This window comes from Sturnus vulgaris, chromosome 2 (genome assembly GCF_052056855.1).
Source record: "Sturnus vulgaris isolate bStuVul1 chromosome 2, bStuVul1.hap1, whole genome shotgun sequence".
Classification (NCBI taxonomy): Eukaryota; Metazoa; Chordata; class Aves; order Passeriformes; family Sturnidae; genus Sturnus; species Sturnus vulgaris.
The window spans coordinates 86222406-86247682 of NC_142244.1; the positions used below are offsets into that span (position 1 = coordinate 86222406).

The 25277-nt window shown below is 42.8% G+C and overlaps 2 protein-coding genes across 6 annotated transcripts in view; both read right to left on the reverse strand.

Moving 5' to 3' along the window:
* Positions 1-237: 237 nt before the first annotated feature.
* Positions 238-11672, reverse strand: LOC106863017 (regucalcin). Of its 2 annotated transcripts, none has more exons than XM_014892322.2 (7): positions 11544-11672; positions 11004-11169; positions 8108-8290; positions 6612-6827; positions 5002-5133; positions 1274-1428; positions 238-585 (listed from the first exon to the last, which is right to left on the reverse strand). In XM_014892322.2, exons 2-7 carry the CDS (start codon positions 11164-11166, stop codon positions 535-537), a joined length of 900 nt encoding a protein of 299 aa, XP_014747808.2. In that variant the 5' UTR covers positions 11167-11169; positions 11544-11672; the 3' UTR covers positions 238-534. The 2 variants fall into 2 exon arrangements, with proteins under 2 accessions (XP_014747808.2, XP_088016063.1); XM_088159937.1 differs by lacking the exon at positions 11544-11672 and adding an exon at positions 11435-11476.
* Positions 11673-18762: 7090 nt separating this feature from the next.
* The window catches only part of JADE3 (jade family PHD finger 3), a 63910-nt gene continuing 57395 nt past the window's right edge, over positions 18763-25277 (reverse strand). For all 4 annotated transcript variants that reach the window (XM_088159935.1, XM_088159934.1, XM_014892363.2 and 1 more), the window contains 2 exons: positions 23724-23841; positions 18763-22232 (listed from right to left, as the gene is read on the reverse strand). In XM_088159935.1, the coding sequence (XP_088016061.1) occupies positions 21340-22232; positions 23724-23841 (1011 nt within the window). In that variant the 3' untranslated portion in view covers positions 18763-21339. The remainder of the gene's footprint in view (positions 22233-23723; positions 23842-25277) is intronic.

Sequence of the window (25277 nt, forward strand, 5' to 3'; positions counted from 1 at the left end):
GTTAATTTAAGCACAGCCACAGCTAAGGCCTGTTAGAAGGAAGCTGCAGATACACACTGAGAGGTATTAATGTTTCAGTTGTTGAGAACATCATAGGACAAAGTTACAGTTAAAACAGTGGTAAGATCACCAAAAGGCATCTTAAGAGGAACTTTGAAAATATGTAAAAGAGACAGTACAAGTAGTTTAATCAATAAAACAATATAAGTCGCAAATGAGACAGAAGAATACTCAATAAAAAGATATTAAAATATTATTTAATCATAAAATATAATTATAACAATAGCTTATTAGGATGAGAATCTTTCTATCACAACAGAAAAAGTACCATCATATATTTCAAGTAAATTTAAAGGGAGAAAAAAGATCTGTTTTAAAATATTCCATGTATTTCAGTAGTTTTTTCATCCTTTCCTGATGAAATATTATAATGGTCTTATGGTTTCAAAACAAAAGATGCTGAACACCAGAATAAGACCATCAGACTTGTCTTGCTTATGTCAGCTCTCTCTAAATCCATTCTGAAGAGTGTATTTAACCTGCAAATGGATATGGTGGAACTCCTTTCACGCCCAGTCCTGTTATCTGTTAAAACACAGAGAAAAAAAAATTAGAGTGAAAATTCACCATTATGAGACACTTGGTCTCCTTACACAACTAGACATGCTTTAATTTAGAAGAGGACTGTGTCCTCTAACTTGACATCCTACTATATTTTGCACACATCAGCTCATCACAGTCTGGAATTTCAATGCATGCTCTTTCTCTAAAGCTCAGTAATCACAGGCCTGAGTCCATTCCCCAAAAGCCTCTTCTCTTAGATACTGCTAAGCCTTAATTCTGCAGTTCACAATGTAACCTTCGGCATGCGCACACAAAGAGCAGGGCTTTAAAACAAATCCCAGTGGAATAATTTTTTAAAGAGATAACTTCGTGATAATTAACTAGAAAGTAAATAAAAGCAGATGCTTTTATCTGCCACTGATTAAGACATGTAAGTATTTACCCATCTTTTCCATAAATAGAAAATGCAAACAGTGTACTGTCAGCATTGGTACAAAGTTTAAACCCCAAAGTATCTTCAAATCTCTAAATGCATTTAACTTTCTGCAACAGGAACAAAAAATACAAACAACAGCTTAACATATATGACCAATGTTCTAATAACTGTCTTTCTCCAGCTTCCCACCACTGCCAACTGGAGTTTTGTTACCTGAAAAAATCAGGAGTGAAAAAATGGCCTTCTAAAATGAAAGGAGAAGGTATCATTCACCTTGAAAACCCCACCAGCCTGTGGTTGCCGTGAAAGCCACTCTTTATCCATCCCATCACTGGCAGAAGTCACATACATTTCTGAATAATCATTTCCTCCAAAACAGCAGGAAGTTGTTTTGTCTACGGGAAGTTTCACAGTCTGGAGTCTTTTTCCTGGAGGAAAACATGCATGATGTTTCCTGTTTGTCTACTTAGAACAAGAAATTTAAACAAATGATCACAAATTACTGTTGTGGAGCCAGGTGTTCTGCAAAAGTGAGAACCAGGGCTGGGGGAGGTCCCATCCTGACTGATGAGCACCATAACAGGGAGAAACCAGACTTCTGTGAATCCTGTTGATGATGTATCATTTGACAAGTTTCAGTTTCAGGTATCATCAACAAATCCCACTTCAATCCCAGCTTGTCCTCTAATTAAATGCTAACATCCACGGCACAAACACGTATCTGAGCTCATCATCTAGGCTATCCATGGAGTCAATGGAAATGGGATAGAATTCCTCTCTCAAACAGGTCACATGAATCACACCCTAGACCTGCTGACTTTTCTACTTTTAACTACAAAGGCAGCCTGGAGTGAGCAGACCTCATGCAGCATTACGGAGGCGTACGTCCTGCTACACCTCTACTGCCTGCGGTTAAGGAAGATTAATTCCTAGAAGCTTTTCCTGAAATTTCAATAGTCTTTCAAATCAAGCTTGCATAAAACAGGGATCATGGGACATGTCTGATGCTTATAAAAAACTAGCCCTACCATAAATAATACTAGACTTCTTTTATGCCAACAAATACCTACGGTCTTAATGATGGTAGTGAACAGATTCCCTCTAGCCCTAACCAGAAGGCTGTTGAGACATCTTGCAGCAGATTTTTCCAAAACTTCTGCTAATCCTGGACAATAACAGCCTATTCTCATTATTTTGTGGACCTACAAGTGAATTTCTCTTTCTAGAAATATGCTAAAGCACATGAATTTCCTTACAAAATGTGTTACCTCTCTGTCCTCCCAACTGCATGTGTAAAGGGCTTGGTCCCCTTACAGCAACTAACTTTAGTGACATGTTGAAATAGCAGGAAAGTAACTTTGATGTTGGGAACCCTAGAAATTGACTGACACCAAGTCTGGGAGAAAGTGAGTGGGAAGGGCATTCAAAAGGATAAAACATAGACTGTAGGAAAAGAGGCATGAGCCCCAAAAACAAGAAGATAGACCCTGGTTGCAGTTGTAGACTGCTCCCAGTGGATAACAGTCTGGAAGATATAACTTACAAAGCTCTGAGGTGTCTCCCTGGAGTTTCAAGAAAATCTGCACCTGGATGCTCTACAATCTATCTGAAGTATTACTCTTGGTAATTACTGCTTGGTCTCTATAGAAGAGACAAATGTAGCAAATCTTTTTGATGCTATAAAAGTCAAAGGATATTAAAAATCATTAATTGTGGTTTAGATTGGACATTAGGAAAAATTTATTCACTGAAGGGTTGTCAAGCATTGGAACAGGCTGTCCAGGGAGGTGGTGGAATCATCATCCCTGAAAGTACTTAAAAACCATGTAGATATGGCATTTAAAGACATGGTTTAGGGGTGGACTTGGCAGTGCTGGTTAATGGTTTGACTCGATGACTTTGGAGGTCTTTTCCAGCCTAGATTCCAATTTAAAGAATAAAACTAGCAGGAAACTAAATGACCAGAAGCTATGACAAGACTTGGTAACATGTAAGTTAGACATCCCTTGAGTCCTTTGCAAACTCCATGGCATCAGCCATCAGCCTTTCCCTGTAGCACATCCTCAATCTAAAGGCAGCAGCTATCTCTGCTAAAGAAGCCTTGACCCAAAAAGCTGCTTCACCCAGGACCTCAAAACCTTGACTTAGGAAAAATGCCAAATAAACAAGTTTCCTCATCCCATTGCCCTAGAAACAAAGTCCAGGCTTTGTAATCATTGAAACCTGAAAATCCCTCACGTGCTTTAGATGAGCTCTTTATCAGTGGATGTATCTGCAACTGGCTGACAGCCATTCAAGCCACACTTAATGGCTATTGTTCATTAAAAGAGGCTTTCACAGATTCTCTTCAAACCCGTCTGGGTTATCTCCCTAAATAATTACAAGTCATTCAGAATGCAGCAAATTTCAGATTTTAGGTATTACTTTAAAATTATAGCATGAGAGGGCAGGTAAGCATGAGATATTCACAAAAAAAAAGGTGGCTCTTTTTGACATGGACACTTACCCTGTGAAACTTCGTAACACTGCTTCCTGCAGGTGCTATTACATGGGTGAGGGGGAAGAACAGGTTCATGGAAGAGAAATACACTACCAACACATCAATACCTCATCCATCTGTGAGCATAGTTAAAGACCAGGAGTGCATCAGGGATGTGTACTCTGCCATCAATACTCTTACTATCTCTATGCATCTGCTTATAGACACTATTCCTTCTGGCTTTCCCATATGAAAACACCTCCAAAAGGGAGAAGGAAAAGGAAAATAAGTGAAAAAAGTAAGGAAAAAAAAGGTCAGGGAGAAAAAAAAAGGCCAGGCAGGAGAAAGGCAGAAATAGTGAACCAGAGAGGAAAAATTATTTAATCTACTATCTCATGAGGGTATTTAGAGGCTGGTGGATGTCACCAAGCAGTGTTCTGCCCACCAGAGTGAGAGGATGTGGGTCCAGAAATAAAGCCAGCACTGCAGCTTCCTTCTCTTCGGGCTGGGGTGCAGACTCTGCAGAAGTCCAAAAGGTTGGCAAGACTTTGGATGGGTACAGATCAAAAGGTGGGGGGAAAGCACAGCCTGAGCCTCAAGTAAAGATTTCCAGCAGAGTCAGAAGCAAGGCTGGTGCATGTGTGCCAGGGTCTGCTGTGTGCTGCAAACAAGGCACTGGCATCCCTGAATCCACACTCCCACAAAACCCCAAGGCTTCTACGAGGATCCAGATGTATCCCTGTGCAGTTGCTCTTCTGCTTCATGATGCAAACTTAATGCTGTCTGGGATCTGACAAAATCACGCTCCCATTCTCACCCAACGGGCCCTTGCAGCCAGTGTGGTTCAATTTCCCTTGAGTGATTTACATGTGTTTTCTACCCAGAGTAAATCATCCCTGGCACATCACTAGAGTCCAAATGAGAGCAGCAATGAACAACAGACTCAGACAATGGGCACACCCAAGACATTACTGTGGGAATGATAAAATGCTGTGGAATTCATTAAACATTTTTTAATTATTTCATTGCAAAATCGATCGTGCAAATAACTTCCAACAAAAAAAAAGATGTTGCTGGCATCAGTGTCCTGTGGGACTTGTAACAAAATCCAGTAGGCTGCCCAAAATGATACACTAAATTAAGAAACAGGACTCAAAAATGGTTTAAGTCATCTTTCCCATGTATCAATGAGATAAACACTGGTCTTAATTTTGGAGGATGCAAGAGGATGCTAACTCAAACAATTCACAAGTAGACTTCTTAGCGACTTTATCTTTTCACAACAGCATGACAGATGCTGGGAACAAAGGAGACTTATTTACAAAGGTAATTTTTGAGAGCAGGGACATAAAATTGTTTGAAATAACAATTAATAAAAACAAAAAAGCAGAGTTTTTTAAAAAGAGCAGATATACCATTTCTGTGAGGCAAAAAAAACCCCACCACCTCTCACTCTTTGTTTTCATTTCTTTTTTTGTTTTGTTTTACACAAAACTCCTGTCCATCTCTTGCAAGGACTTACCTGTCTCAGGGTCAAGGCGAATCACTCTCCCACCATCATAGCAAGCCACCCAGAGTTTGCCTTCTGTGTCAATGCACATCCCATCAGGAATGCTCTCCTCTTTTTCCAGTTTGTATATACTCCTACGGTTGCCTGCAGGGTAGAAAAACCACAGAACTGAGTGAGACAGTTGTTAAAATTTTTATCAGTCACAGCCCAGCAGAGTGATTTGTACTATTATTTTCAAAAACTATGCTGAGGCCCTGAGTTTTTTTCCCATGAAAGAAATAGATTGTGTCTGCTGCCTTGTTTGTTTCCCAAGACAGTTGTTTCTCAGCATGAAAGCCTGTGGATCAGTTTCTATCCATTGAAAGTATAATCCTTCTTTCTGGCATTCATTTCTACTGCACCGCTCATGTTCCCTACTTACAATATTAAATGAGTAACTGAATAAATTAATGTTAGATATATTCATAAAATTAATTACTTGTTCTAAAAGCAGTTTGAATCATTTCAAGTATGAGTTGCTCCAGCTGGAGACTTTTCAAACCGTTTGCTGGAATGTGCCAATAATCACTGTTCCAACACAAAACTGACCTTCAGATCTATAAACTGAGAGCTTACACAAACACAGAGTTAGGAGAAGCATCGATTTCAAAGGCACACTATCCACCTAAAAACAAACAACTCTATCTATACTTTTATCCACTGTTATGAAAGAAAATTAAACCAAACTTTCCAATATTGTTTATTTTATGCTCTGACAGCTTCAATGTTTCTCATATGCAGCAATATTTTTAATGAGTTTCCTTTTTGCTCCTGGGGATTGTCAGACTGCCCACAGAAAGAGCAAGCAAGAGGGAGTGAGAGAGAGAAGCACTTAATTTCCCAAGGAAAAAGTCATTTGTAAGCCATAGCAGAGAGACATTAGGACAAGGTGCTACATCCAAAATTACTTTAAATTCAGAGGTTTAAAACTAAACATCAAATTGGATGGGTTCTTTTAAAGCAAAATACTGCAGCCCATGTACTCAAAAGCAAATTACTAGTCGAAGTCACCGGAATTTTTCTTTTGCCTGAGCTTGTAGAAGCCCTTAAGGCGTTGTGTTGTTTTAAATTAATAAAGGAAGCTTTGAGTTACTGCTACCGTTGTTGCCTTTTTCTTTCTGCAGAATCTACATTTAGTAGCTTGTATTTTAAAACACGAAACAGGGTGAAGAGCAAAAAGATATCCAGGGAAACTGGCAGAGGTTTTGCACATGACTACAAGCTTGCTGTCACTTTGCCTGTGCTGCCAGTAACAAGAAACATGCAGCCATGGGAAGAGACGGATGAGATACACTTTGTCCTTTTTACTGGAAGATCAGATACGCCTTGTTAACAGTGGTACAGGTTACTACTCAAACTACCACGCAATTTAAATACTTTATAGTATTACCAGACGACCCTGACTGGTTTGAGCCAGGAGCCTACGCAGACAGATGTTAACATGGCTTCTGTCTTTCTGCTCAAAAGAAGTTTCTGGGTAAGTGCTCCCAAAGCTCTGATCATCTCTGTGTAACAACCAGAGCGGAAACAAACTTCACAATCTTTAGGTACAAACAATAATTTTAGAACACAGCCATTCATACCAATTTTTCCAGTTTGTAGGTCATAATCAAAAGCATCCACCGAGTAGGACAAGCTGTCAATGTAAAAGAAGGTTCTGTGATCCAGTGACCAGTCCAGCCCATTAGAAATGTCCACCTGGTCAAAGTGCTTCACCACTGAGAGGTCAGGGAAGAGCGTGTACAGAGAGCCCTGGTGTCTCTCCAGCACAGCAGGACGGATCTCCTCTGCCATTGTACCTGTGCAGAGACAAAAGGGAGAAAGCAGGTTCAGAGCAAATGGATTCTCCTCCAGGTTCAGGGGCAGCCTCTCACTATGATGGTGATCACACTGCCAAAGTAGAATGGAGCTGTGCAGGGGGCTTCTGAAATTTGAGGAAGAAACTGAGTTAAAAGTAAAAGGAAAAGGTGGACTTCCAAAGTGCTTGCTTTTAGCAGAAGGTGGCAAAACACAGCCTTTGTTCTTTTGTTGGACATTTCTGTGGCAGAAATGGTGTGCAGCATGATTCCTGAAAAATGTTTTATTCAGTCATTCATATATTAAGACAGGTGTGGTCGGCATTTGACTTACAATAAATCTTAATGTCTTGTAGAGCTGAGAGAGTGGAAAAAAATTACCTCCTCCCTCAAAATGAGTCTTACATTAAAGCCTCTTTTAAAGCAAATCTCATTTTTGCAGGTTGAAGTTGGCAGCTGAGACCAGCTCTTGAGAGGCTGGGTAAATGCAGATTAAGGTAGGTCTCAGCACTGAATGACACAGCAGAAGCACAGAATGGTGTTTTAAAAAACAGGAGGACAGGATCACAGCTGAGGCTGGAGAGCACCTCTGAACATCACCCAGGATCACCCCCTTCACAGAGCAGGGTCAAACACCACAGGTTCCTCCCACCAGTGTTGGGTATTGAAGATCTCCATGGATGAAGACTCCATACTCTCTCTGGACAACCTGTTCCACTGTTTGATCATCCTCAGTAAAAGAGTTTTCTTACATTCATACAGAATTGGCTGAGTTTCAGTTTGTGTCCTTCTGGTCTTTCAGTGGGCATGACTGAGCAGAGCCTGGCCTCCATCTTTTACTCCCCTCCCAGTCATACATACAGGTGGGATCCCCTGAGCTTTCTCATCTCCAGGATGAATACTCCCTTAGATTTTAGAAATAATATTCTGAGTAATGGAGAACAAACCACACAACATAATAAATTTCTCACTGAAAAAGTATTTTCTATTGGCACCCTTCCAGTATTCAAAACAAGCAGCTGACAGGGAAGAGGCAAACCCGGTATCTTAAACTCAGGCAGGCTCTGAGTAGTCGGCCTCTTTTTAATGAAATAGTCCAGATTAGATAGTACCCAGGTGATATAAACAGATTTGTAAACGGGTTTAAACTCCGTTTGAAGACAACAAAAAAAAATCCCCACCATTAAACTATGAAGGAAAACTTGCTGCATCTACAACTAATCATTGCATCTTATCACCAAAACCCAGCAAGCACCAGAGAGAAGAAAGAGACTGCAGCATACCAGCGAAATACCTCCCAGCAGGATCCACCTTCCCATCATTGAATCGGTTATTTGCTTTATCCTTGTCCACTTGAGTAATGGTGGTTACCAGCTCCTCTTTCCATTTCAAAGCAGCAAACCTGGTTCCTAGGGTGATGACATAATCCCCAGACTGCCGGAGAGCCACGGAGCTCACAGGAGCATCTGGAAATGGGGTGAAATTGAAAAGTGAGATGTGCTATGAAGAGACATTTCTTTTCTGTCCACTTTAGACATGCCAAGTAAACTCAGCAAAACCTCAGCCAGTGAAACAACCTATTTTTCTACCAACAGAATTGATGTTTAAATACATAGAAACAGATTATGTCACACGAACCTGAGTATTACCACTGCTACCAGGAGCTATAATCATTACCAGCACCTAGTTGTGCTAGGTGCTTTATTAAAAAAAAATAAGTTTATGAAGGGGAGACAGGAACATGTGCTTTTTACAATAGCTTTCTGTGTGGTTTCTCCTCTCTCCAAGGCAAAAATCAATTGCCTATAGCTGTAAAGCAATCATGTTTATCTAGCACAGCTCCTGTGTAAATGAGCCCTGCAGTGATGGAGGCAGAGTATCTCTGCACTGGAGCACATCACACTGGGCAGGAGAGACACCCCCTGCTCCCCACACTCTGCTGTGCTGCTCAAACAAACCTCCAGCAGCACCAAAAACACACCAAGGAGTGGCAGAGTTTCCCAAGAGCTAAAGCAAAACAGAAAACTAGTAAATGTTCCATGATTAGTTTACACTCACTTGAGCTATTATGCATAAGACCTCAATTGCAAGTTATTATAAAGGAATTAGTAAAAAAAAAAAACAGTGAGTGCAAAGACAATATTTCTGTAAAAGCCTACAATCAGATGCAATCTAAGGAATAATAACTTTAGGCAGGGCAACCAAGCCTGGCATAAGATCTTCTATAAATGGGACTAATCACTAATTTTCTAATTCAAAAGTGAAACATTTCTCGTATTTATGGCTTTCCAGGGTTATAATTAGGTAATACTCTCACACTTATAACCACCACCAACCACCACTGGGTGACAAGAGGAACTGCTCCTTTCCAGCTGTTTGCTCATGGCTCAGGATGCCCCTTCCTTTTGGAGCCCTGGCAGCAGTACCACCATGACAGAAATCCGAATGCTATTTGCTCCCAGCACTGGAGATGAACACCTGATTACAAGCTCATGTGGTGCCACTCCTTCCACCCGTGCCAGCACAGAGGTAGCGGAGTCCCCTCAGCTGTGTGTGGCATCTGCCACATGCAGCATTGCTGCTCTTTGGATTGCCACCAACCACACTAATAAAAGTGTTTTTCTGCCTGTATCAGCAGCAGGGGCTTTCCTAGCAGAGAATAGGATTCCAAGTCCACTTCTACTCTCCCAGGAAAACGCCTGGGGTCATGGCTTAGAGGAGTCCTTCCTCCTGGGCAGCACCAAGGGCGTTCCTCCAACCCTGCTCCTGGGGGGAGCAGCCCACAAGCACAGCTGTCCACTGGAGGTGTTGGACATCCAGGTGCCCCTACAGCCACCAGAACAGCTCCATACCTTCCTGACAAACCATCCCAGAGCAAAGGGGTGCGTGAGGACACAGCCACCCTACCATTCACTGCACGAACCCAGTGCAAGGAGTGTCTCAGCCTATGCACCCAGTTCAATCCGCTGCGACCCCAGAGGGCTTTGTTAAAGCAACATCTGCAGGAAGTGATTGATTTGCAACACCGTCTTATGCTCGAGAGAAAACTGACCATAAGGCCTCCCCTCCAGGCCCAGTTATGCAGCTATGGTGTTTCCCCCATGGAGTTATAAAGGGCATTTGAAGTTGTTTCTAGGCATAGGGTTGTTTTAATTCTCTTATTAAAAGCTTTAATAGTGAGTAATTTCTCTTAGTTTCTACTTTAGAAACCCACTACTATAATCACATGGCATTCTTCGGTTGTTTGGTTTTTTTTCTTCTAATCATGGCATTCCCAAAGGCACAACCATTAATCATAACTGTTCTATTACTAAAGAGAAGAAACAAAAAAAAAATTTTAAAAAGCTACTTCAGCTGCTCTCCCACATCTCTAGAGAGGCCACAAGTAAAAGACTACACCTTTGACAGTAGATCAGTTTGGGGGGAAAGAGGCAGGGAGATGCACACTCCTTCAGCTAAGCTAAGAGGAAGCAACACTTCCGAAATTAGTATCAGGCCTTCTCTCATCTTGAAATTGGCAACTACAGTAAGTTGAAAGGCAGATAAGCCCAGACCAGTTTCTAGCGAATAGTGTGAACAGCTTATAGGTAGGCAAAATTGATTTTTGCCAAGTGCTATTGAACATGAGAAAATAATAAATTGTACTGAAATCACTTAAGGAGTTGTCTCCCAACACAAATATTTACTTTGTCACATCCAGCAATAAATCTGCAATCCTTTTTGGATGCGAGTTAGCAGATCTGTTCCTTTCTGGAAAAAATACTTGAACAATTGAGACTCTAGACGGTGACACCACTACCTTAAAAAAGTATCAACTTCTTAAATCGTTATTGGAAATCTTCTTTCAGTACAGAAAATGTTATGAGTATTGATTATTCACATCAGAACTACAGCAAACACCAACAGAAGTCAAAGTGGGAGCAAAAGAGAACGAGCTGTGGAGAACTTACAGGGAAAAGAAATAGATCAAACATAACCCAGCAGCAAAACATCGTAGGGAAAGTCTCCAGGACTAAGTCTGGTCTGTCTCTAGTGTCTCCCAGTGTGCTGGCGACCGAGGAAACGCAGGCTGTAGGGAAGGTCTCCAGCTCAGAGCACCGTGCAGCTGCCGAGGGACACAACCCGAGTCCCAGCACGCAGCTCCCGCACACACAGCAGGGTTTTCCAGTGGCTCCTTACCCACGGGAATGGCCTGCGTTTGCCTGGTGACCGGGCTCCAGCGGCACACCTTCCTGCCCGTGATGTCTACGTAGAGCAGCGCGCCCTGCTTCTCGTCCCACACGGGCGACTCCCCGATCCTGCAGCCCTCCTTGGCCACGCACTCGATCCTGACGGACGACATGGCCTGCGGAGGGAATTGTCACCGCGTGTCACACACAGCCCGCGGGGAGCAACGAAAGGAAACGGGGGGAAAAGAACAAAACTTTTTTAAAAAAGGGGCGGAACGATAAAAGGGAGAGGGAAAATGAAATCGGGGGGCGCGGGCGGGCGCAGGGAGGCCAAGGCCACTCCGCTCGCCGGCGGGTCCGCCCCCGCACGCCCGGCTGCCGGGGCGCACGGCGGGTGCTGCCCTGTCATGTACACACAGGCGTGTGTGTCTGCCTACGTACCTGCCTGTGAGCACGGCACAGAGAGCTACAGTAGTAAATATCAATAACTAACAATAACAACGACTCGCGCCCCCGAGCAAGCCCCGGCCGTGCCTATTCCCAGCCGTACCTATTCCCAGCCGTGCCTATTCCCAGCCGTGCCTATTCCCGGCCGCGCAGGAGCGCTCCCGCCGCCGCCGCTCTTATAGCGGGCTCGGGAAGGCGAAGCGGCCGCGCCTTGGGTCCCCCCGCCAGGGACGGCTCCGCCCGGCCGGGCTGTCCTGCCGAGCCCTTCGGGATCCTCCTCTCCGGGCAAGGCCAGAGCCAGCAGCGAGCGGTGGCGGCTGTCCAAGCAGCGCGGCTCGGCACCCCCACTTCCAAGAGTTGCAGGGAGGGAAAAGAGCTCCGGAGAAGAGCTTTCCCACCGCAGTGGCCAGGTTTCTCAGCCCCTGGAGAGGCTGGTTTCTCCCCTGCCTTCTTGCTCTGGTGTAGGTGGCCACAGAGGCTTGGCCCTGATTTTCAGCACCAAGGATCTTTCACAACTCCTGCAGCAGCACCTTGGTTATTTCCTGGGCCTTCAGTGTGCCCTGTCCTCTTTTACTCCCCATTCTGTATAGTCTCAAAAACTTCCAAAGGCACAAGGCAAACAGCTGGCATCAAAATTTTCAGATACAGTTGTCTGTTGCACCTGCTTGTCTCTGCGCTATGGCCGCTACAGCTCCCAGGCCTCAAGTCTCAAAGCAGTGAGTACTTTTCATATCCCAGGTCTCCTCTTCAGCATCCCATTATATATTTATATACCTGACATAACCTTTAGACTTGGAGCTGGTGATACCCACTGGGGTCAGTGACATCAAATGGCTTCAGTTTCACTACTCCACACCTTGTGTGTCTCCTCCTGGAAATTCAGGAGCACAAGGGGCAGGTACAGGCTGGCTTGCTCCTGTCCCGCCACAAACCAGAATTAACTCAGCTGCTCCAAAACTCGCCTCTTCCCCATCTAGACTCTGGTTTCCAGTTGGCTTGTGTAGCAGCCCCATTATTCAAGGGGCTCTGCACACCAGTGATCACATAGCATCCAGCAGGGTCTTTTAGGAGGTAGTCCTCACACAGCTCCTCTTAGAGATTTTATCTGTTCCTTATTATACACCCTCCTCCAGACAATTATCTTCTGTTGAATATTTTTATTTGGTTGCCTTTATTCATAAAGCAAACGGTCACAGCCCAGGCTTCGCTTGGTCACTTTTTTTTCTATTAGTGGTATATTTGGAAAGTTCATGGGCTACATGACCTTACCAACACGTGTTTCACGTAGGCTTCTTCTGATACAGTACTGATGTGATATTCATTAACTTATTGTCACCTTATCTAAGCAGTTCGACTTTTATTTTATAGGCTTCCATGGTATTCCTTCAGAGCTTAGCACTGAATTTCTCTTTCTGTCCTACTGCTGCATGTACAACAAATGTCAGGATTTCATCTCAGACTTGAGACAAGCAAAGTATTAGCAACAACCAACACAGAGAAACATCCAGAAAACAGTGCCACATCTCTCTCCTTCTTTCCATACATTTTACAACATGGAAAGAAGATGAAGAAATTAAAAAAAAAAATAAAACCACACGAAAAGAATTCATTACAAACAATGAAGAACAATTATTGTTTCTTACAAAGCTTAGCCACACTTACTGCTCTCCCATTGTCTTTGCACACTACAAGGCCATTTGGGATACAATGCAAGAGCTTACTGAATCCAACAGCAACAGGAGATACACCCTCAACTCACCTGGCCAGTCTCTCTGTTCCTTGCTGACTTAAGCATTTGCCAGCATGGTTTGGAGGCATCAAAACAAGCTGTGTGCTGGCACACACCTTGGGAGAAAATTAACAGCTTCTGTAAGCACTAGGTTACAACACAAACTCTGTGCCATATATTTGGAACTTGGATCTCTAGTTACATGGGACAGCACCCCTGCTTTGTCTTCTCTGCAATGGCTAATCCAAGCTTGTTGAAAGGTAGAGCAAGGAGGAAACCATGGTGTGGTGCCTTCACAGAGAGCAACAGATGAGGTCTTCTGCCTATACCAGTTCACAGTGGGAGAGAAGAGCACAAAAGTGGTGGCTGCCAAAGGTTGTGCTGCCTTGTGCCTTCCCTGCTGGAAACTTCCCACTGTTGCACCACAGCCACAGTCTACTGTGTGGCCTTCAAATCTGGCTGATAGAGTTTACACAGCACCTCTCTGGCTTCCAAAGGACACGCTGGTAGTTTAGCACTCATTCCACGTGGTCAGAGGGAGCAGGGAAGTGGAATTCTTACTTTTCTACAACCATAAAGAACACAAAGAGGAGATATTTGTGATGCAGGAGGCCTTGTAGGGTGAAGTCACAGCCCTCCCCCAGCCTGCAGGTTCCCTGAGCCTGCCAGAAGCCATTACCCTTCTTGCCAGTCAGAAAATTCTCAGCAGTTCTGGAAAACAGCCCAGAGCACCACAGAGCTGGAAAAATTCCCCCACCCTCAATGACAAGATGAAAAGCAGGAAAAGATGTTGGACTATGTCAGGTGCTATAGAGACTGGGTTTTACTTCTGCTCATTCCTGGAAAGTTGCAGTTGTTCTCTCCTTTTATGAGTCTGATATTTCTTCATCTTTAGAGCAATCCTTGTCTTTTTTCCTTCACCTGTAGTTTTTACTACTCTTAGTCCTCGTTCCTGCTTGAAGGTGGAAAGACACTAGGCCTTTATCCATGGCTGGTATGAAGTGCAAATGCAGCTGTCTGTGTCCCAAGAGCTGCCTCTGAGTACGGAGCCTGTCAAGCCTCCTTGACAGATTGGCAAGGTACAGCTGAGAACAGGGACTGCACCAAGGGCAGTGGAGCCCAAGGAGCCGCTACCTCAGTGCAAACCTGTTAAATCCCTTAGGGCAGCCAGAGTGGGCACGTGGGAGCTCTCCACTAGCAGATAATACGGCATTTGGGAATACACAGATGGAGGGACAAGCAAAAAGCACTGAGCAAGAGCAGAGGTAGAACTCCAGTGAACTGCAATCAGTTCACTGGAAAACAAGAGCTGGCACTGCCATGTACTTGTTTGCAGCCAAGTATAGTTCTTGGAATTGGTTTGTGTATCCAGGTCAAGTTTTACTTGTTTGCAAGCAACAAATAACTCCAGGAGAGATCAAACTTCTAAGAAGTTTCAATTGTTTACTAGTCTGAATGATCACAGTTGCATATTTAAACATAATAAAGTATTTTTCAAAGTACTCCATTCTCCTGTTTGCAAATGTCTGCTTGGAAGGAGGTGGCACCAGCAGATTTGAGCCCATTGACTAATTTATGTGTCGAACATTTACCACTGTCACACAAGTTAATGAAGAATGGAATAAGAATCTCAGACAGGGAATCTGTTCTAGCAAGGATTGCACCAAATCACCATGAAGCCACATTGAAGTATTTAGCCTTTAAAGACAAGTTTTAACAAAAATTACAATTGTCCCCTGTGCTTATTACAGTTTATTACACAGACTTCTTTCAGCACAATTCCTTCTGTACTGGCCACAGGCTCATGAAAAAGCAGCTCTCACTTAGGAATACAATGTTTAAGCAAATGTGTGACCCTTCCCACTACAGCCAGTCTTCCCAGTGGTTTATGAATACCCTCACAATGTCACACACATACACCTCCATCTTCTTTGTCACAGGAGCACCAACAAGTGCAAGTTTCTGCTGCCTTAAGCTGCCTCACAAATCTGGAGTTCCCAGCCTGTGCCTCTCCAGACCTCCGCTCTGTACTGGGAGCAGTTGGGCAACAGGGTGCTTCAGAAAGCATTCTTCAGTGGAGCACAGCCAAGACACTTTTCATTAATGCCTTACTTTTCTGGTCTTTGTACCCCATGTGACCTGGATTTGCATTTTGCTTGCCTCAGGATAAAAAAAAACGACCATTGATATGTGCTACAGCAGCTGCAAAATTATAGTCACAACAGAGGGTCATGCAACAGAGTCAGGACTTCAGGGAAAGGCAGCATCTTTCAAATAACTGATTTAGCAACAGTGCTTTCAGTGTTTGCAGCTTACAGACATGCAAATCCTTCTTCTGGCCAAATCAAAAATAAATTTCAAATTAAGTGCAGATTTAGGGTGACTTCACAAAGCTTTAATTTAAGATGTTCAACCAGACAATTTGAGGAGTCTGGTTTATGTACTTGCCATTTGTAACAAGTGTAAACTACAACTTGCTTATTAGTATCTGCATCACCTGGCTCATCCAGTTTTTAGGTCTCTGTGCTTCCTTTAACTAGGAGATATGTCTGGCTAGTTGTATAATGATTAATCAGGAAAAGGACGAAACAATGCCCCTACTTCGTTTTAGAGGAGACAACAGAACAATAGCTGAGACAGTTTTAAGGAGGAAAAGAGCTTTGGTTAGGTTCCATTCAACCATATGCAAATGGTGCCTAAAATGCCAGTGACAGGGGTTCCCAAACTACTCAGCACCACCTTTCTGAGATAAGGAACGACGGAGGAATGCAACCCAACACTGCGGTTTCAGGTGAAGTGGGTGGGCTAGTTTAGAGCTGTTTTTCCCCTTCAGATGATTCATTCCCTCATTAGGGCTTGCACTTCCTGAGGTATAACCAGAGCCATTTTCCCAAACGGCATATAACACTTTTTCGTTTTATAGGTACTACTCTTGAAGTCTGTCACAAGCTCAAGAGCTCTCAGATTACCAGGAGATTCGTTTTATGTTGCTGTTGTGCTAAGTTTCAAATTCTTTCTCAGGACACTGGCCCACCGACTTGGTGAGCAGAACAACTCTGGAACTGTTATGGAACTGTCAAAATACAACTTGTGTTCTGCTCCCCAGTGCTCTCTCCTCGGCTTAGTGTGGGTGGGGGCAGCACCTGAGGAAAAACAACAGAAACCGGACAAAATGTCTTCAGGATGTTTATGCCAAAAGAAACCATAGCGGTGTCATTATGGAGCCTACCCAGAGATTTGAAACAATGTATATCAGATAAAGCAGCCAAGGCGAGGCAGGCACCCAGCTCCAAGGCTGCTGAGAAAGTAATGGGAAGAAGGCAGGTAGAGTCTGCCCAGCTTGAAACAAAAGAAGAATCCCAGAGAAAGGGCTAGGCAAGATGGATCCAGGAGGTTGTCCCAGACAAAAGAAGTCTACTGAAAAAAAGAAAGATTATCTGGAAGCTGCATACACAAGAGGCAAGGAAACTAATAAGCAAATATCTGAAGCTGCTTCTCCTTCTACAACCACATGGTCACACAAATTTATCCAAGCTCACTGCAGAGGGGTGAACTTGAGGAACAGAAATCGGCATGCACATTTTCTATTTTCAAACAACTTACCCAACTGCTATGTAACATTTTCTTTCAGAAGTCTGTGCTTGCAGTCACTTTCATCCAGCTGTCACATCCTGCTAAACTTGGTTAGGAGCAGAGCCTGGCAGCAGTTATCCGACCATCATCTTTGCAAGAGGGACATATCACATTTCACCCCAGGAGTGGCAAAAGTGTTCAGCCATGAAGCTGGTGTAAAAGGAAGGTTGAGAAGCAGCAGTAGCAGGGTATCTCTCATGAAACCAGAGCCCAGAAGTCTGTGTCTTCACTTCTTCCTAAGGAAGCCGCTTTGAGGCACTCCATTGTTTTCCATCTCTGCCCTTCCCCGGTATTTTTCCCTTGCATGCCAAGCTCCCTGGTTGTGCAAGCAGCTTTTGTTCTTTAATTCGCATCAAAAGCATATTTTCCTAATAGATGTGTCAATTCCCTGCAGTGCTAAACCTTTACAAGTACTGGGATCATCCAAATTCCCAACGATCAAAATGAGTGGTTGAGTGGTTTCGCTGGATTATCTTCGCAGCTCACAGAAGCAGGCTTTGAACACTGGGTCCCTCCCAGGTATCAGATCCACATCATGCGTCGGCAGTACAGCCTGTACAGGTCGCCAGAGGTACCACATCAAAATCAAGGGAATGTTTCAGGCTTCCATTTAATAGCCAAACATTTGTAACTTCTCCTTCAATCATTTGGGATTCATGTTGCAAAGAAAACATTCCACAAGTGATATACACAAGTTATAACTGAGAAACATCTCTTTTAGGGCAGAAACATAAATGATGGTGCTCAGAACCATTGTGTAGCCCCTTAGTCCTTGGCCCATATTACCATCAACAAGTAAGCGGACTTAGTTATTTGAAAAGACTCTATAAACCAACAGTAGCTGTTTCCAAATTAATAGGGACACCAATTTCCTTCCTTGGCCCTATCTTTCCTCACATCCCAGCCACAAGCAGACTGTATGTGGAGAGGGAATTAGAAGCCACCTGTCAGAAGGTCACAACAAGGAAGTCTGTTGCTGGTATCTTTTGCAAGATGCCTTTAGGGATGAAGAAATCCTGGTCCTGAAAAACAACTGACAGTCCAATGCTTACTGCTTCTTCCTAATGCTGTTTTTTTTTCCCTTCTATCTGTACATTTGCTGCCTTTTCCCCACTTTCTCCAGCTGCAGTTCCAGCTTGCCTGGGGCCACCTGCTCAGTCACTCCAGCCCTTAAGCCAGTCCACAAGTGTGTTGTTGGCTGTTCAGCCCTGACTCTGCTGCTGCCAGAGCCATTGCAGGCAGGAGGGTCACTGCTGCCTGCAACAGCCACATTGCAAATCCCATCCTTCTTGACGGCTGCTAGCTGCAGAGCCAGTCAGAACAGGAGGGATGCTATGGGATCAGTCATGCAGCTAGCCCAGCACCTTTCCCTCCACCCTCTCATTTTCCCTTCTTCCTTGCTCTACCCCAGGGAGCAGCTCCTCTGTGCCAGCAAGGTACCTCACAGCACCGGCCTGTGGGAGCAGGGGGAACTACAGCAAAAGGTCGGGTAAAAGCGACATGAGCCCAGGAACGTGCTCGCCCCACTCTGCCCTTTGCATGCAGACTGGTGAGTGTTCAGCTGCGCACGTCTGCGGGGTACAAGAAGAGGGATCAGACAGAAGGCCTGGCTACGGCTCTTCCTCTATACCTCACTTTGTCAGACTAGGGAAAACCAGCCATACTACAGCATAAGCAAATACATTGAAAAATGAGGCCAGGGCAGCAAATGGTCTGTTACATTTGCTCAGCTAGGCAGAAACAAAAGCCAGGCTTGCACTATTTGCTATACACAGCAAATTAGAGCTCAGCGACTCTTTTTTGGGAGGCTGAAGGGGAAGGGTTTTCCTGGATACTTAACTTGTTAAAGTATTGCCAAATCTGCAGAAATAATTTACTCCTGATGGACACAGTACTGATGAGTTTTACAACCTGCCAGACACAGAGGGTAAAGCCCTGAATAAATCACAACAGATGAAAATATTGTTAGCAGTTTCATAATTTAATGAAAAAGTACTTGTAAAAAGGGGACATCTGAAAAAGACCGAGTCCATCTTGGAAAATTGAATATATATATATTTATATATATAAAACAAAATGCAAAAACACAACAAAAAATTGACAAATAAGGTTAAGAGGTAATACTTCAAACAGTTAGCCACCGAACGCACAATAAAAACTAGCAAATGCACTTTGGGGACAATACTTGAGAACTACATAACCAAGGGCTCCTTCATATGTCTATTAAAATCATGTAAAAATTAGCAAAACCATTGCCCAGATTGGAAACAACTGAATTGATAACCCCAGAAGAGCAGAAACGCTGAGTTTTGCTGAAGCACCATTTTCCCCCTCTTCCATCATATGCTTCCAGCCACAAAATAACATGAACACTTTGCTGACCTCCCAGATAAGTGTTCCCAATAAAAGCTTCATAAAATTTCATGGCCAGTGAGAGAGGATTAGTAATAAATATTGAAGGAGAACTAAGAGAATCAGAACCAGAATACAAATGAACAGACATTTGTTTACTTATTCTGAATGTCCCATGGCTTAGAACACAAAGCATTTCCCATAAAAATAAAATATGTGGAAACCTAAATTGCTACTGCATATTTACACCAAAAGAAATAATTTTGAAGATACAGCTCTAGAAAGATCAATTACACAAATATACATAAAATCAAGAAGTAAAAAAAAAATAAAATAAAAAAATTAAGATGCATGAAGCAAACAGAGCAGATTGCCCAAGTATACTTCTTTTTATTATTTCACTACTGAAGAGTCCTCCAGCACCTGACCTGCTTGTCCTATTGCAACTAGGGAGATTTCAAAGTTTAAAACAAATCTGAAAATGTCATTGCCATTTCCCAACCTAAAAGCAATAAATTAAATCTATGAAGTGAAACAAGCTGCTGCATATTCAGATCCTGCATAGTCATCTTCACGCTGTGTGGGGAACACCTTTTTGTTTGTAGGCAAAACTGAACCCTCAACAGAGCTGTACAACATGCCCTACACAACCTATGGGTCGTTTCAGCCAGTGATGTGGGGACAGAGGATGCTGTGTGTTTATGAAATGTCCAGCATTTCAGACAAAACCAGTGCAGTCACTTTGTTGATCAACACAACACCATCTGTAAAATATGAAGTTAGCTTGCATTCAAGCAAAAACCTAGTTGTCTCTGAAACAAACAGAAAGGGACTCATTGCCTTCCCTTCTCAACTCCTCTATCAGTACTGGCTGAAATTTAATCACATGTAACAACTGCTGATTTTAAATGACTTACAAAAAATGTGTTAGATTGGGAAACAGCAACTAATCCAGAGGTTGAAAAGCAGCGTAATAAAATAGTAGATTTTCAGCAATTAAAAAACCCCATTTTTAATTAAACCATCATACTCTAAATGATGACTGGCTAAAATTTTACAGACCTAGATGCCAGAAAACTCCCATGCCTGTGTTCAGGCAACTAGGGTTGAAAATTTGCACCTGAAAAAAAATTCAGCTAAAATAATTTCTAATTTAGCTGACTTTAAAAATACCAGGTAAAAACATCTCTGGATATGAAATCTCAGTTTCAAGAGGAACCTGGCATCACCGGTGATTGCCTAAATGTAAGTGTCAAATAGCATTTTTCTTTGAAGTAGTACATCTACTTTTGTAAACACTATCCACAAAATTAGCCATCTGTACTTGTTAGCTGGGTAAAATATTTACAAGTGCATCCCACAACAAGCATCTATGTACAGAGATTAAAAAAACTGAAGTACTAGAAGTTGTATATTTACAAAATAAGCGAATTATTGTGAAGAGAAACACAACCTTCAGCAAAAGCAGGGAATGGGGGCACGTCTAGAGGTCAGCAAGTTTGGCAGCGCCAGCGACGCCTGCTTCCACCCTCCGCAGGGAGCCTGCAAACGCCACTGCAGCTCAAAGCCTCCTGCAGAAGGGGATCATCACTTAGTAGTCACTTTGGGCCTGATCCAGCAGAGCACACCGGCATGTGCTGGGATATCTGAGCACAAACGTTCCCGGGGGAAACCAGCAGGACTTTTCACATGCTTAACTTCCTAACACATCCGCAAGTGCACTGCTGGATCAAAGCCATACTGCAGGTGCCGTAACAACGCAGTTTCAGTGTCTCCGTTTGCAGTCCCTTGCAACACACTAGAGCAATGCAAGGACTTCTTTAAAACCTGTCCACCACTACGAGACTGCTTCCATATGAACACGGTGCCTTGCACTTAAGCTGGCAAGGGGGAAGCAGTTTCCTGAACTTTTGCACAATTAACCACTTTGTGCTCTCCCAGATGTTACCCTCTGATAAGACACACAATTTCCACGTGACTTTGTGGATAACTGAGCTAACCTTGCAAAGACTGCAAACCAATTCACAGTTGAGCAAAACTACTCTGATTTCTCTCCCCTCCCCCATCCCCTACTGCAGCTCTTCCTAAATAGGTCCTAGACTATTTTCTGGAACCTTTTGATGCTGAGCTTTGCACTGGTACACTGGAATACATAAAGGCTGAATTACCCCGTGGGGGCTTCTAATCACCTTTGTACCGAACTGTGAGATATCATATTCTTTTTGTTCCTATTGTGACAGTCTCTTCCAAAGTCCTTACTTGGGCTTTCTCTCTCTGAGCTACTTCGTCTTAACCTCACTTGCTCTTTGTTTTCATCACTTTCTGCTTCAGAGTCACTCAGCTCTAAGTCAGGACAGTACCCATCGTTGTCCTGGTATGGAGCACCTTCAAGCGTCTGCTTGCTCCACAAGCGATCTTTTGTTGCAAGTCTCCTTGTTGGCTTTTCACAGCACCGGAGATCTTCCGTGGTCCTCACCAGACTGTTGGTAGCCTCTTTAAAGGACCGGCTGAAATGTTCTATGGTGGATTTTCGGAATCCACTCTGGCTGGCCAAGTGAGCCGTGAGCACAGACTCTTGTTCGTAGGATGTCTGGCTGGAGCTGTCCCTCTGGCTCACATCTCCAGCCCTGCCGATCAGACCGTTGGATTTGGACACCAGCCTTGAGTTGTCCTGCTGCACCCGCCCATTTCCGATGGAAGACTGTCCATGCAAAGCAGCCTGGAGCGCTAAAGGCTTCCCGGATGGCTGGCCCCGGTGAAACTCCATCAGCTGCGTGGGGCCAGAATCCTTTGCCTCGCTCCGAGGCTTGCCAATCCCTGCCAGCAACCCGTTACTTCTGCTGTCGTGCTGATACCTGGCATAAGATTTTGCTTTAATTTCAAATGATTCCTTTGACATTGGCATACTCCGTTTGCTGTAAACAGTGCTGTTGTTGTCAGGAGAAAGCGGTCGGTTGCCAGGCTTCAGCGAGTTATTTTTGCAGTCTCCTAATGCTGATTTGGGCATTTTTAACTTCAGGGTAATCCTGGGAGGTGGGTAGAACAGTGTGTTCTCTAGTGCACTTGTCAGGGTATGGCCTACAGGAGAAACAGGCGAGGAAGCAGAAGAAAAAGGCTTTTTAAAATAGGGTAATTTCCTTTGTCATCCATAACAAGTTTTATAGTCCATTATACAGTCATGCAACAGCAAGAAGCATTTGCAAATAATTAGTGTGAAATTATTTTAGGACACTAAGGAGAAGTTCGGATAACCAAACCGTTCCAAATTATCCACTGCTTTGGAATTTAGGTAAGCATTTAAAGATTTCCATTAAAAACAACAATGTGCCCTTTTTACGGGGCTTTAAGCCAATGAAGTGAACCAGTTGAGATATGACTGAAGTTGTTCCAACAAAGCCGTAAAAAAGGCTCATATTCAGTTTTGGATGAAGAAAAAACAATGCTTCAAACTGAGTTTCAATTTGGACTTTGTTCAACTCTCTGCTTTATATTATAAAATTCTCTAAGCTTTAAAAGTCTTTTTACCTCAACATATGAATTTTTTTGGTAACACACGCATACAGCACCCACTGAAAGTATCAAGCTATTATAATAAATATTGAAAAAGCACTTGTATTTGTGAAGACATTAAATAATATTAGTAGACATTTCTAATAAAATGTATTTACACAAAAGAAAGGAGTTTCAGAGTGCTGCTTCCATGAAGCAGTCTGATCTAAAACAGTTTAAAAAAACCCCAACCTTATCAGTACTAACAAAACCTATCCATGCTTGAGGGGCAGAGAAAAAAAAGCACAAAGACTTCACCCTGAACTGGTGAAGTATGTGCCTTGAAAGACCAGAGAGATCTTAATTTCACACAGAAAAATAGCTGTCTTTCCAGTAAAAAAAAAAAAAAAAAAATCCCATTAACTACACTGGTATGCATACGCTCTTCCTCTTTCCAAATACTGTGTTCCTTATTTTAAAAAGTTGCTGTAAATGCGAAGGATAGAATGGGGTTTGGCACCTCAGCATTCCTAAACAGTTACTAGTCCCCATTAATAACCAGAGTATTTAAACTCTTTTTGAAGGAAGGAGAGCAACTGCAGATGGCAAACTAAAAAATCTGCACTGCTCATGATGTGCACAAGGCACATGAGAACAGCAGCAATTCCCATCAGTCACTCTTTTCTTGCCTGAAGGAACTGACTACTGACAGCAAGCAAAAAAGCCTTCTCAGCTGGAGAACCAAACAGTGGGGTAGCGCTTACTGTGGGGAACCAGTGTCACAGACCAGCAACCCAACAGTGCAGAAACCTAGAGATCACCACCAGCTCATTTCTGCTCTCTGGATGCCACAGTGTTAAGCAATAGGCATATACCAGAAACAGCCATAAAATAAATTCAAGTAAATATTTTAAGCAATTATAGAGTTCTCTCTGTGTTGCTACTTTGATTGACTATGTACTTGAAGAAAATTCTTAAAGGGATTTTTACATGTTAAAAGCACTAACTAGGAACATAAAGAGAATACACTGCTTTAGTTTAAATACAGGCAGGATTTATATGTATTTTGCATATGATTACCTGCAGCAATTTCCTGATTAATGAGTTGGACTTGCAAGTTGAAGACCTGTTCATGTACTTTACTGTGGGACAACTTCAGTTTCTCTCTCCTGCTTACCATGTAGCAGAGATTTCTTACCTATGGAGGAATAACAGGAGACTTAACAGGCAGTAAGAAAATAAATCCAGTCATAGTTTAAAAAGTGTATCAACAACAGAATCAAAACAATATTACATGCAAAATCCCTTGGTAAAGTTCTTGTGAATATTACTGAACGTACCTAACTATGCACTTAAAATAATGTTCAGCCTGGAGAACAGAGGGCTCTGGAGAGACCTCACTGCAGTTCTTCCTTATATGAAAAGGGATTATAAGAAAGACAGAGAAACCAGAGCCTGTAGTGACAGAACAAGAGGTAATGTTTTTGAACTGGAGGAGGGTAAGTTTACATTGGGTGTAAGGAAGACATTGTTAACAGTGAGACACTGCTACAGGTTGCCCAGAGAAGTTGTGGAGGCCCCATTCCTGAAGTGTTCAAGGCCAGACTGAATGGGGCTTTGAGCAACCTGGTCTTGTGGAAGGTGTCCCTGTCCATGGCAGGAGCATTGGAACTAGATGGTCTTTAAGGTCCCTTCCAACCCAAACCATTCTGATTCAGTTCCACAGAATTCTACTTCTACTACTTGTTTGAGTTAATAGCAACATTTCCACCTAAGGCAATAAAATAAGAAGAGACACTGAAAGTTCTTGATAAACACCTAAAAGTGCTTTTAGAACACAGAAACAGCGTAGGCGCACACTTTTCCAAGCACTCAGTTCCATCTGTTCAGAACTGGAATCTCTTTACCTAGAAACCAAATTGCAAGATTCCCAAATTTATATTTATCCCAAGATATAACAGAGTAGAAAATCTTGAACAAGAAGTTCAGAAACTCAGAGACAGGCATTTCAAATTATGAATCAGCTCCACTAAGAGAACATCAATTTCAACAAAATTTGGTGCAAACAAAACATTTATCAAACAAAAAGCTTGACACGGTCTCTTGAAAAATAAAAAAAACCCCACCCCCAAATACCAACCCTCCATCTGAGGCATGTAATGGGTTTTAAATTTTTTCTTAAAGTAAGCTTCCATACCACAAGCAGTCCTGGAAAAGATCTGAGATTGATTACAATATATTCAAGACAACAGTTACACTGACAAGTGCAAATCTTGGTTCCAACAATCTTTCTGCATTTTCATGTTATTCTCTCCCCAATATTGTTTCCCGTTTTCTTACAACACTATTACCTCTCTTCTGCTTTTACTTCCTCACCACAACTATTTTATTACCTTTTTTACATTCACTACCTACCTTTAAGCACTTGAAAATTGCAGGTGACCCCTACTCAACAGGCCAACCTAATAGGTAGCTTCCAAGTGGTAACAAGCCTTACTCTTATTTTTTGTTTAGTAAAAGTAACATTTTTTCTCATTTAATCTGTATCACTTTATTTGACCACTACAGTGGGTCAAATAAATTTCTTCATCTTTTAAAACATTTATTCAACTGAAGCTGAAGCCATAGAGTCAA

What these genes read in the sequence shown, in the direction of transcription:
- LOC106863017 (XM_014892322.2), bottom strand. Translation starts at nt 11,166, where the DNA reads ATGTCGTCCGTCAGGATCGAGTGCGTGGCCAAGGAGGGCTGCAGGATC. An exon ending in TGCTGGGAGGTATTTCGCTG is followed by an intron (nt 6,828 to 8,107) that starts GTATGCTGCAGT and finishes GTCTCTGCACAG; the next exon opens with GTACAATGGCAGAGGAGATC. An exon ending in CCTACAAACTGGAAAAATTG is followed by an intron (nt 5,134 to 6,611) that starts GTATGAATGGCT and finishes TCTACCCTGCAG; the next exon opens with GCAACCGTAGGAGTATATAC.